This window comes from Oxyura jamaicensis, chromosome 8 (genome assembly GCF_011077185.1).
Source record: "Oxyura jamaicensis isolate SHBP4307 breed ruddy duck chromosome 8, BPBGC_Ojam_1.0, whole genome shotgun sequence".
Taxonomy (NCBI): Eukaryota; Metazoa; Chordata; class Aves; order Anseriformes; family Anatidae; genus Oxyura; species Oxyura jamaicensis.
In genome coordinates, this window is record NC_048900.1 from 1,449,193 (window position 1) to 1,462,002 (window position 12,810).

The 12,810-nt window shown below is 37.8% G+C and overlaps 1 protein-coding gene across 8 annotated transcripts in view; it reads right to left on the reverse strand.

Annotated features, from left to right (window-relative positions):
• The window catches only part of ABCA4 (ATP binding cassette subfamily A member 4), a 78,485-nt gene extending 67,169 nt beyond the window's left edge, over positions 1-11,316 (reverse strand). The window contains exons 1-5 of one of the 8 annotated variants that reach the window (XM_035333873.1): positions 11,132-11,306; positions 7,264-7,356; positions 3,357-3,450; positions 2,231-2,372; positions 102-241 (exon numbers count right to left, since the gene is read on the reverse strand). In XM_035333873.1, the coding sequence (XP_035189764.1) occupies positions 102-241; positions 2,231-2,372; positions 3,357-3,450; positions 7,264-7,329 (442 nt within the window). In that variant the 5' untranslated portion in view covers positions 7,330-7,356; positions 11,132-11,306. Of the gene's footprint in view, positions 1-101; positions 242-1,009; positions 1,148-2,230; positions 2,373-3,356; positions 3,451-3,762; positions 3,975-7,263; positions 7,357-11,131 lie in introns of those variants that run through there. The other 7 variants (XM_035333872.1, XM_035333870.1, XM_035333879.1 and 4 more) reach the window with 7 other exon arrangements.
• Between the last annotated feature and the right edge of the window lie 1,494 nt (positions 11,317-12,810).

Consider the following 12,810-nt stretch of genomic DNA (forward strand, 5'->3'; position numbering starts at 1 on the left):
GTGTGAAATACATTATGTTGTTAGTCTCTGCATAGTTAACTACTAGTCAGTTTTCAGAAGGAAAAATTCAATAGTCTAAAGGATATAGAGAAAACAATTACCTGCAATTCTTTCAGGATTAGTTCTCATTGTTTCCATAAACTGAGTCATAATGATCAGTTCTTCCCAGACTCTGCCAAGGTCATGGATTTCAGGGGCTTCCAATAAGAGCTCTTGAGCATCTTTATATACTCTTGCAAGGCTGAAAGAAGAAGTAGTGAACCAATAATAATTTAAGACTCATGACTCTTAAGAACCTTTCACATAAAGAAAAAAAAAAAAAGGCAAAAAAATGCGAGGTTGACTTTCTCTGTGCTATGGATGAGGAAAAAAGTTATTTATTTTGTCCTTAGCCTTGAAACTCAAGGTTCAGTTTTCTGGTGGTAAAAAGGTAGTTTCAGGTGGTGTGGGATTCAGTTAGATTTTGGAGTCCACAGAAGGCTTCAGAGGGCTAGTGGTGTGGCAGAAGGTTGGTCTCATACCCTTACTCTTTCATTAGCCATGATGATCTTGCTGGGGGGAAAGGACCTTCCCCAACCAACATTTATGTCACAGTTGTACTGAAAATCTGCTCTGGTTATGGCCCAGGATCTGCTCTGGCATTTGGTTGGGGCATTCAGAGCACAAGCAGCCCTGCTCAGCTGGGTAACTGACATGGAAAGGTACGGAATCCTCCTCCCTCTTCCATCTCAGTCCCCTCCAATGTAACAGTGATTTTTAAGTACTTTCAGAAAAAAATTATATTGGGGGCTGAAAACAACAGTGCCTGACTTGACCATAGGCAGCTGTTCACCTACAGTTCTGGGTTTGGACACACATTTCAAATAAGGATTCAGTCAGGTCCTGTGTTTATAAACAAATATGAAAAACAGATCTTATTAGCAGCATGGGAGGCCGAGAACATCTAGGAATTGAAACATCACAGGCTTTTCCTTCTGCAGTAAAACGAAGATAGAATTTTAACAAATACCTGTTAAGAAGCACAGTATTTCTTTAATGGTTATGTTTTTCCATACATGGAAAGGTAAATCTCTGCCCACATGACTTATTTGAGCTTACAGGAAACAGCAAACAGGAAGGACAAAATTCTTTCAGAAAACACAATGTATTTGCTTCCTCTGTAGTGCACTGAATTTACTCTGACTCACAAAGGGACAGCTCGTTCTGTAATCAGTGACCTAGAAAAGCCAGAATGTACACAAAATGGAACCCTTTAGCTTCACTGTATGACTGACTGTACCCACGAAGAAGCCCAGGTGACTATTCTAAACCCTGTTCACTAGGAACCAAAGTTGAAATGCTAAATTAACTCCAAGATATGGATTTAAACACTGATGGCATTGTCATTGTCAATACTTGAAGTATAATCTCTGGATGCTCCAAAATGGATTAGCTGTAAAGGGAGATTTGGAATATTTTTTATAGCTATTCTAACAGGTCATTGTCCACTCTACGGGTCTTTGTCCACTGTGCTGTCTTTCATGACTCAGCTATAACGAAGAATGCAATGAAGCACTCCCACAGCTCTTTTTCACTAACAGTCCGGGTATCTTCCATCCTTCTCTTTTGTTAATAAGCTTAGTATCTGAAGGTTACTGTGCTGATTAAAGTCTCACAGATATATAGCCAAAACAAGTGTTATTTAAGAAGTAGCAGTGCAGATTTCCCCTTGCTACTCCTATATCAGATCCCTCATTCAGATGAAACAACTCAAGTAATGAGAAAAGAAAGCTTAGGGGTTTTCCGACTCATCAAAAAGATTTGTCTTGACACAGTCACCAAACAGTAGGCTACAGAAAGGATGGATTTTATGATGTGAATACATGCTTCCTAGAGACCAGTACAACTGAACTCTTTCAAAAAAGGCACTGACCTACTGTTATGAGATCCGTTCTGACGTTGCTGACTACTGTTGGAATGAAACTGACTTGCCAGATCTGAAAATTTTTGCCTTTCAGTACTTGCACCCTGGTGTCTTCTTAAATCCTCACCTTTCCCTTTTTGCTTACATCACAGAACTATTCTATAAACTCTCCCCAGTATACTGAGGGACCAATCTGAGCAGGCTGAAGATGCTTCATTCTTTCTCCCCATAACACTCAGCAGGTGACAACAGGTTCAACAGGTGCCCAGGGCAAGCTAGCAGGCCTGTGCTACTGCAACCCTATCTCGCACACAGAGCTCTGCTTACATGGAGTTGTTGTAGTTGGACACAACACCTGGACTCTCTCCACGGGTTGGGCTGCGGAAACAAGGGTTGTGCATGTTGCAGAAGATGCCATGTAACCATGGCAGTGTTCCTGCAGATGGCATTGCCTTGTTTGGGAAGTGACCTGGAGTATGGAAACAAAAGAATATAAATGATTAGGTGCCTTTTCTAATGCAGCTTGTGTGAACCTGAATAGCATTGTGAGCTTTTTTACTAAACTATGAATAGTTTGTATAGGACTTTTGAAAGTAATTAGCACTGGACTAATTCTGTTTCCAGTGAGACAAGTGGCAGAGCAGATTTCTTTTTTTTTTTTTTTGGTCAACAGAAATGGAAGAATACTAGAATACCGAATACTTTAAAAAAAACTACTTTCTTTTTTTTTTTTTTTTTTTTTTTTTTTTTTTTCCAGGCAACACGTTCATAAACAGTGCAAGCTAAATAAGCAAAACCTGGTATCTCTACAGTCAAGTAATTATCTGGTCTGCACACTAAACAACTAGGATGATTATCATGCTACAGTATGTGCAAGCAGTAATAAATACAAAAAGAGTCAGGATTACAAGAGGAGCAATAATCAGCATTACAGCCTTTCAGTATAACTGTGGTTTAAGGTCTCTGGTTTGCATCAAGTCAGTCAGCTGCTTACTACCTACTAAGAAAAGAAGCCTACTGTGTAAAATTCATATTTGCTTCACTAAGGTCCATACTTCCACTGGAAAATTTTTAAGTGTTCACACATTATATCATCTAAAGGCACTGATAAAAGCAATATGGCTATTTTCTACTGGAATTAGTTCTGACCTAGCCTATTTATTTACTTATTTTTATTCAGTAGTGAGACAATTTATCAGCAACAGAATTATAGAAATCTACAATTTGATAGAGCCTTGAGACATCAAGTAAGTCCAACCACAAAATAGCTCACAGGTTTTTTCCCCCCCTCATTGCTAAGTTTTATAATCCATGGCTACTAAACTACTCACTGCAAAGTCTGTCCTTTTGCCATTAGAAAATACTTGGCATACAAGATCAGTATCTCTGTCTTGAGACCTTCTAGGCATTATCTAGCACAAATCAGAGCATTAAACTTGCCAAATGTTCTTACATTCATGTTGGTGATATAGTGGATTAGCCTTCCTCAGCCACACAAGGACAAGAAATAATGACAGAGGCCACACAAGCTCCACCAAAAGACGAAGCTGGAAAAACGAAAGGCAAAAATCCATTCAAACCAAATGTTAAAGATAAATTAAGTTCTTACACCAAGTGGATGACGCTGTAACAAAACAGAAAAACAGGATTAGATGCAATAGAGAAAGAGAGGGATTTTATCCACATTTTTGCAATGTCGGGCTCATTAGCAGGCTAAAGTGTAACATACATACCTGAAGGTAAAGACTTTATCATAAACCTACATTCTTGTACATTTACTTTTGCCTCTTTTTGTCACCACTCATTTCAACATAATTAATTTTCTAATACAAGTAAAAATGCATACATTAAGATCAAACCTCTTACTGAATAACATGCAAGACTCCATCCAAGGCTGCTTTATTGCCCAGGTCTTTCAATACGCAGTACAGACATCAGCTGCTAGCCGTGACAGAAAATCAAGGCCACTACTTTACCACAGAGCAACATCCTGCCTGTTTTTTCAGTCTTTCCTCCACTCTCATGTTTCAGTTTTACTGCCTCTGTGTGTTTTGGCAGAGGTTTGAAACTATTGTCCTTTGATCTTGTGACACAGGCTTTTTTTTTTTTTTTTTTTTTTTTTTTTTTTTTAATGTGTGTGTGTGCCCAGCCACGTGGCACATTCTTTCTCCTCCCTACAAGAGCCAGGACAGACTCTTTCCACAACCTGGGTTGTACTATGTAGTACACGCTCAAGGAAAGCTCTCCCTGCCTCCCTTCTTTTACTCCAGCCTTCCACATCAGGCTCCTAATATGTAACAGTTATGTGTACAGCAGCAGAGCCAAAGACACCATGGGTCACATATGAATGTAATTTTTTCCCCTTTTTTCTTCAGATTGAGCCATGCGGGGTAAAAGATACTGCACAGAATAATTAAGAACAGGTTTTTGGAGCTGCCCTACTTTTTCCACTGTAATTCTGTTTACTGGATTTAATTAAACAGAGTTTAAGATTATGGCAAAAGGATACAAAGCTTTTCAACAGGCAACTGTTTCCTCTTTCACACTTTGTTTCAAGGCTGGTTTGTTAAAAAAAAAAAAAAAAAAAAAAAAAAAAAAAAGTCCCATCACCTAAGAAGTTATGCATGCCTCATTTTTAAAGCCAGGCAAAATCTTGCTAGAAGCAAAGGGCAGATGACAAAATTATTGGAATAGGAAACCTCCCACTGTACAGCTCTTCTCCTCCACAGATGAGAATACAGTGTTACAGGTCCTTCTCAGCAGCTGATGTGTCTACAGGGCAGACCATTAACACCCACTGCCAACAATTTAATAAGATGTTTGGGATAAGCATTGTGTGTAAATGAACTCGAAGGGGTAAGAACTGGGGAAGACTCCTGAGTTGTCATTTTTGCTGCAGTTAACCTGGGTTATTGCTCAGATGTTGGCTCTTGCTCCATTCCCAGGAAATAAAAAATCCTCAGGTTCAATCCAGTATTACTTTCTCTCTGATCTAACTAGTTTGGATGGGATTGAAGGCTAAAGTACAAGTGAAGCTTTCATTCAGTGTGCTGTACAATGAGGACTGACCAAATGCTGTTAGCCCTCTGATATTTTCCTGTAGGCCTTTTCCTGAGGATACAAAGGTATCTCAGAACATACTAGGAAGGATCAGAGAGCAGGCCATAAAACCACAGAACCATAAGATAAAGAGCTCAAAATCCCAGCACTGCACACAGAGAAAGGTAATATCCACTTGGACTTGCAATGGACCAAGATCAGCAATAAGACCATCTAAATCCGACAAGTCTAAATTGGCTGTGGATCATCTGCTAGCTGTAAGGAAGTCTTTCCTCTTGTGAATGAGAGTAAATAATGAACTTAGGTAAAAGATTGGATATGCCTCCATTTGTGGTACTGCGTGATGGTTACCAAAAACCAAGTTGATTTTCCCCAAACATATTTTATATCTGCTTTTGACACTAGGGATTTTTGTTTTGGTTACCTTGTTTCTCTGTGTGAACAAATAAGCAGGTAGGTTTATATACTTAAAAATAAAATTATTTTTACTGGCTCAGTTTTAAAATGTTTTACCCTTCAGCGTAGAGAAAATATTCCTCTGATGTGGATTAAATCACTGTGCTTAAAAGCTAGGAATGATCACCACAAAAAGGCCTTCTTTGGCAACACCAGGAAACCCCAAGGCTAGCACTTTTGAAACTTCTAAAAGAAAAATATCAACAAGAAAAAAAGGGAATTCCTAAAATCCAAGCAAAAACTTTGGGTGAAATATCTGGAAATATTTGCTCAAATCAACAATATTTCATACACTGAAAATACTGAAGACACAGATCCATTTGCTAAAAAGTTTTTTAAAAAAGGCTTTCAATTCTCTCAGTATACATATTACACATTCCAAGATGGACTTACTTTTTCTTTCTTTCTTCTCTCTCTTTCTTCTTCTCTCTCTCTCTCTTTCTTCCTTTCTCTCCTTCTTCCTTTCTTTTTATTCCCTGAACTTGGGAACCAAACTATTACAGCTCCTTGGTAATCAGTAAATGCAGGCTAGCTAAAGGAGTCCTTATATTTGGTGTAATTTAGGTCAAGTGTGGATCAGTGAATTTCGTACTGTATTAAATCATGAGCTGACACTGTTGTATGCACTAGCTCTTGCTGGCAATGCAAACTGTGGGATAAAGTCTGCAGAGAAGCTACGAAAGAATGGATATTCAATTTATCTATGGAAAAAATCAGGTAATTCTTTGATCCTGGAACTTTTAGCTTGAGTCATTTCTGACAACTAAGATCTCCAGGAGCTATGGAAGAGGACAAGACACCTGGTGCATTTTTACGCAACATCCCTTTTGTTATTTCCTATTAGCCAAAACCAAGCAAACAATCCCGAGCGTGGACACGAAAGTGGGCTCTGCTCTGTCTCAGCTCTGTCAGCAAAATAGCTGGAAATGTTGGAGGTACCTTCTGTCTGGTTTTGACCAAGTTCTAGTCAAAGCAACTCTGGTTCCAAGCAACTCTGGATACATTTATTACAACTTTCAAACAATTATGGCGCAGAAAAAATCAGGACAGCATAGGCAAGCATTTCAATTTATCCTGATTCTGTTTGATCCTGTTGATGTCTGTTATCAAGACAAAATCATCTGCATGACCGTTACAGCCTCACAGCTGCCTGACTGTAGCTCCTTATTATGTTAGTTTCAAATGGTTGGTCTTTCGCTATATGAGCTCAAAGGGAACTTTCCATGAAAAACAGCTTGACCGAAGCAGTCGCAGTATAACATATGACCATGGCCCTGTCTTGGGGTTTTGACCAAAAAAATTTGGAAAAAAAAAAAAGAAAAAAAAAGGTAAAATACAGTAGAAACTAATAGATAAATCTGCTCTAATCCATGACTAAGTATCATAAGATCTAGAAGGATTGAAAGGATTTCAAATGCTTATCTGACTTTCACTTTATTTATCATGATATTCAAGCACCTAAAGAAAAAAAATTAATTGAGCTTTAGGTCCTTAATTGGATTCACTTCTAAAAGCAGCTGGGTGTAAGGAGCAAATCTAAAATTAGGAATCAAATTTCCCTGAGCCCACATTTTCCTGACAACAGATCTTCTTCTATGAATGTAACAAAATATTACCGCCCACAGCTCTTCTCCTTGTATGCTGTAGTATTTGTAAAACAAACAAAAAAAACAATGCAACACTGTCTGCAAGAAATATCTTTGCAAACTGCACAAGACAATATCCCAGTCTCATTTGATTCTGTCAGGAATTTGTGATTTTTATATGCTGATAAATGTATCTCCAGTCATTTCATCCAGGGGACTGCATGGTCCAAAGCTGAAATCCAAAGACTAATATTTTACCTTTTGTCTTTTCCGAAGAATCCAGTTCTTCCAGAGTAGAAGTCTGATTTGTCTAAGGAAGTTCATTCTTCTGCACCAACTTTTCTAGCTAACCTGTGGCAAAGGATACATTGACATTTCTCAGCTGACAATTTAAAAAGATCTCAGACCAACAAAACTGTTTTCTGTTCTTATTTTAAGATTATGTTATTGTAGAGATTGGTTCCTGTCATTGTCTGCACCATGTAATTTTGCACTTGATACACTATCACACATGAAAAATTGTGGTTTTCCTTTGTTTGGAGGCTGTTTCCTGTGACACATTTTATCAGCAAAAAGCAAGAGAGAGGAAAAGCATTTCTTTCAAGTGAAAAAACGTCACTAACATTGAATCCAGCTATTAACTTGGACTTGCAAGTAATGAAATGATGCAACAATTAACTGCTTTATCAGATTAAATCAGTGTTTTCAAAATAATTTTTTGTTTTCCAAGAAAACATGGATTTCCAAGTGGATAACTTTACATAAAAAATACTTATAATAAAGGCAGAATTAGTCTTTCAATTTAGACATTATAAATGTATATGGATAAGCACATCTTGGAATGGGTTTTGAAAAGGCAGATTAATTTTGTTGCCATTTAAAACAAAAGAAAAAAAAATAATAAAAAAAACAGGATCTCAGATGTACAGGTTTTTAAATTCAGCGACTTGTAGGACACTTTACAGGGGATACAATAGTATTTAAGCCACTGTATGCTCTGCTTTCTAGATTCATGCCTCATTTTAATCACTGTGAATTTTTACCCTCAAAAAGAAAAAGAGAATTGGACACCTAAGTCTAAATAGATACCTTCCACATACAGGGACCTATTCAAAAATAAAGGAAACCTTTTAATTTGCTCCTGTATACACTTCCTACTTTATAGCTACCTTATGGGATTAGAGACTAGTTTCTTCATGATTGATGAGTAACTGGGAGTCAGTGGGAAGGAGATGTAAATTAAATACTGGAAAGCACTTTCTGATTATAAGAATGATGAAGCAGATTCTGTTTGTTGGATATTACCCAAATCTCTATCAAGAACTGCACAGGCAAAACTGCTCTCAGATTAGGTGATTTGTTGAGTCTCTCTTGCCACTGCTCGTCTAGAATTTTATTTGTAGAAAACTTACTAAGTGGAGGAAACGTTCTTTTGTTTTAAGAGGCAAGGCTTGGATAGCATGTAAGAATATATTGTCCTAACCTGTTAACACAACATTAGTTGACACAAAAATCAGTAATAACTCTTTGGCCATTTCAGAAAATCTTCTCAGGTACACATTTGAAGATCTGAAAACAAATTCAGACCTCAATGGGCAGCAGGAAGACAGCACTGGTTAGAGGGGCTGGCACCTGCTGGAAAATGTTCCTAAAAACCACGCAGATCTCTTCTGACACACTGAACATGGAAGAGACTGGGGCAGGGTATCTGAGACCTAGCTTAGCTAGAATTGTCTGTGCTGCTTACTGGGGACCAAATAACAAGACATCAATTCTGCAGAAAAAAAAATAAAAAATCCATGCAAAGTGGATGATGACAAAACCTGCATCATTTCCCATGTTTTGTAGGTTAAGAGTTTCATGTAATTTTCAGTGTTAGTTCATCAACTGTAATAACTCGAGTTCTAGAACAACACAGGAAATGAGACCAGCTATAAAAAGCAATTGCTGTTGTAAAGTGTAAATGGACTAACATTTGATGGTTTGAAGACGTACACTTTTGGATTGCAACAGCTTCCCAGCTTGAGTGGATAAAATCTAAAGGGAACAAAATAAACCCACTGCTTTGAGTGACTCTGACCAATTCCATGCTACTGCACTGAAAAGTGGTCCTTATGGTACAGAGAGCATTAAGATCCTAAACAGGCATAATGGCATGCAGCAGACAACAATTTTGTTTTGGGAGATCCAGCTTCACACTGATGGGATTTGAGGCCTATTTTGACCATTTAACAGAGGGAACAAAATTGAAGTCTTACTTTGAGACCAAACACGTGAATACAGAAGAGTGAGAAAGAAAATCTGTATCAAGTTTCAGATTGACCATTTGATTCCTACATATACATGGGTGATGGAAAAGGCTAACATTTAGACAGTAACATTGACTTTGTTTCCCTCTTTTCCTCAGTAATTGAAAAGAAGCACATCCAGTTCTTCAGATGTTTACCCAATCCAGAGCACTTCTGAGCAATTAACTGTTGGAAGGGTTTAGATCCCAGGAAAAAAAAAAAAAAAAAAGAAAAAGAAAAAAGAAAAAAGGCTGACCTTCCAGACAAGATTTTGGCAGTTTCACTACTGACAGCAGGTTCTGCAGCTGAACAGACTGATGGCTCATAAGAACATTCTCCCTTGGAAAGACAAGTTTATAAATATATATTGAGTTGCAGGCAGCTCCAGAAGCAACCAGCTTGGTGTTGCCATTAGTGTGGCATGCCTGCAACTCCTTAAGGGCTTCCACTGAGGTTCTCTTCACAGAGCTGCTGACTACGGGCAGTCAGGTGGCTTTCTGACACCCTTACATTACCCAGGACTCTCTAACCTATTGGTGTTCCGAAGAATGAATCCTACAGCTGGAAAAATAGGAAAAAGCCTAGGAAAAGGAAAAGTTCTGTTCTAGCTCCTCCCACCTTCCTCTAAACCCCAGGTGGACACTCTGCAATCTTTCTGCAACAGCTGTGAAAGGAAATTCAAGCCTTCATGTCAATGCCATAAAATACGTACCCCACCAATGGTCTGGCCTCTCTTCTTCCTCTTGGCTCATTACCGAACTATCCAATATGTTGTTTCTGTCTCACTGAGAGATTCCCTAGTAGTACAGAGTCTGTCAGCTCATGTTCCCATATTGCTCACAACGTATGACATACCTGCGCCAGCCTGTAACTTTCACTACTGCTGTTAGCAAGGAAAAATTGCAGTGCAAGGTCATGAATGGGGTTAGGACTGCCAGATAAAATGGCTGTTAACATTTGCCCTAGAAAATTTAGCTACTTTTCTAAGACTTGGCATCTAAGTATTAAAGAAGACAGAACTAATAACCTTGGGAAGAAAAAGGGACATAAGTGAGGTTATCCAGATTGTCCTTCTACATTAAACCTTGCTAGTTAAGGCTGTTGAGAGTGATCGGGAGAGAGATTCCTTATAAGAGAAGTAACTCCTTAATGATAGACAACCTAATTAACATGTACAGATTGCAAAGGAATCAGTGAAAGAAAGAAAAACAGTGATTACTAGACTGATTGCCAAGGTTAAGATTCTGCTAAATAAATCAGAATATAAAAACATTTTCCTTTTTAGCCTAAACCAAGATATTTAAATCATAGCATTAATACTTGAGGTGCAAACAACATATAAAACATGAAGAGAGATTTCATTTTGCTTTGCAGACATATTTTAGAAACATTTCTAATTTTACCGCATATTTATATTTCCCCAGACTGCCTTGTTTATTAAACCTTAATTGGGAGCTAAGTGGAAAGAAGCTTGCTTTCCTAAATGGAACACTTTCACAATTACGACTGTTGTCTTTGTCTTAAGTCTGTTAAGACTAATTGTCTTAACCTTATACAGCTTAGAAACCTAAATTAGACAGGTAAACATGGAACAGAAGTGTAGGAAAAAAGAACTACAATAGTGCAATCAGAAGACAGTGGAGAGATAAACCTCAGATTGTGTAGCAGGACAGAATAAATAAGCAGTAAGTCATTTTCAGTCCCGAAATATCCTTCCCTATCTAGGCATTACTCAACAGATTAACATAGAACTATCGTCCAGATTCAAGCTCTACTAATTTAAGTAGAACAAAACAGTGCAATTTAATTACGGAGTAGGTCCATGCTAAAAATAGTACCTAGCAACGATGCGTTGAGAACTCCACATGGGCTCTGGAGGTACGTGAACTTCTGATGAAGTGATTAGTCATGCTGTACAGCTACCTTCGTTCTTAAAGGCAGCAGCATCCAGATCGCAAGATCAGCCATGGCTTGAGGCAACTTCAGTTAGGAACAGCACAGGCACTAGAAGAAATTCAGTTACCAAAAAAGTTAGGTTTATTAACACAGATATTAAAAGCAGAAAACAACAACAAAAACAAAAAAGCCACATTAAGAACTGTTCATTCAGCTTTTCAAAAGAAGCTCATGCAAATCAAGCTTGTTAACATTTAGAATGGCATGCATTTGCTGCCTGAAGATAACAAGCTGAAAGGATGTGACTTATGTCCATGGCATACATAAATCTCTGGATTGTTAATTTTCCTTTTGCAGGAACTGATTTCCCCTTCCGGGGGCTGACTGTAAGGGTCAACAAAAATAACTTGGTTCCATCAGCAGCATACTGCTGAAGCGTGGGAAGACTCTTACAAATCCCCAAACCATAGGAAAATAAAAAAATGGCACTTCTTCTGTGCTTTCTTCCTTTTTTCCTAGCTGTTAGTACGATAACATACAAAAATGATTTGCTGCATACGTTCAGAAAAAATTATATGTATTGTTGACAGAAGACAAGTGAAACAATTAGTTACATCAATCATTATCCCCAGTTTTACTACACAATGTAACAAAGCTAAATACTGATTTTAAATCAGTAAAAATAAATCAACTTTTGTATTTAAAAAAACTAATTTCTCAAAGTTCAATCCTATCTTACTACCTTCAGGAGAACATCAGAAAGAAACAAGCAAGGCATAAAAATATCTTTAAACAATAAAGTCATAAAAAGGGGCTTTTTCTTCATTCTTTTTCTAGCTTTTGCCCTTCAACAGGGAAACATACTGACAGCTTTTAAAACCTTGCCATTCTAGTGTTACAGCTGGAACTACAAAAAGCCATTAGAAATTAAGTTAGGCATTTAGTTCTCAGCTGATAGTAAATGAGGCAGAAGACAGTAATAGACTGAATCAGATGGCTCTGTATTTTACTTCATGTTAGGTAAACAGGGAGGCCTAAAAATGAGTTAAACAAATCCACATCATGTGGAGTAGGTTTCATATTTTGACTGGCTGCCAGCAACAAACAATAGCTCTTCCCTGACTTAATCCTGGAGGCTCAGTAAAACATTCCTTTTCTCCAGATTGTAAATAGTGGTTAGCAAAGGGTACTCTTACCCTGTTTATACCTTATTAATAAAAGCTATCAAGAATTTCTCTTAACTGTGTATTTCTTCAGGTATTGTATTTCTATTTTATCAAATTAATCAATACCTTCACTATGTTCCTGCTTCTGCTGAGGACCCTGAGCTCCAGGGGTACTGACATATTAGACTACTTCATTACCAGGTTAAGAACAATGCCGTGTGTTAATTAATTCTTAGATTGTTTAATCTAAGCACTGCCCTTAGTAACTTTATAAGCAGATTCCTTCAACTGTATGTCTGCTGCTATAGTCTTAGAGAAGATACAAGCTTTTCCCACTGCTTCAACACTTAGTTCATAGGAACCTCAACACTTTCTCTAAGCTCCACTTGTTTTATGAAGGTGGCACAAGTATTTTTCTCTATAGGAGACAACGTTCTAGAGATTAGGAATTTCTT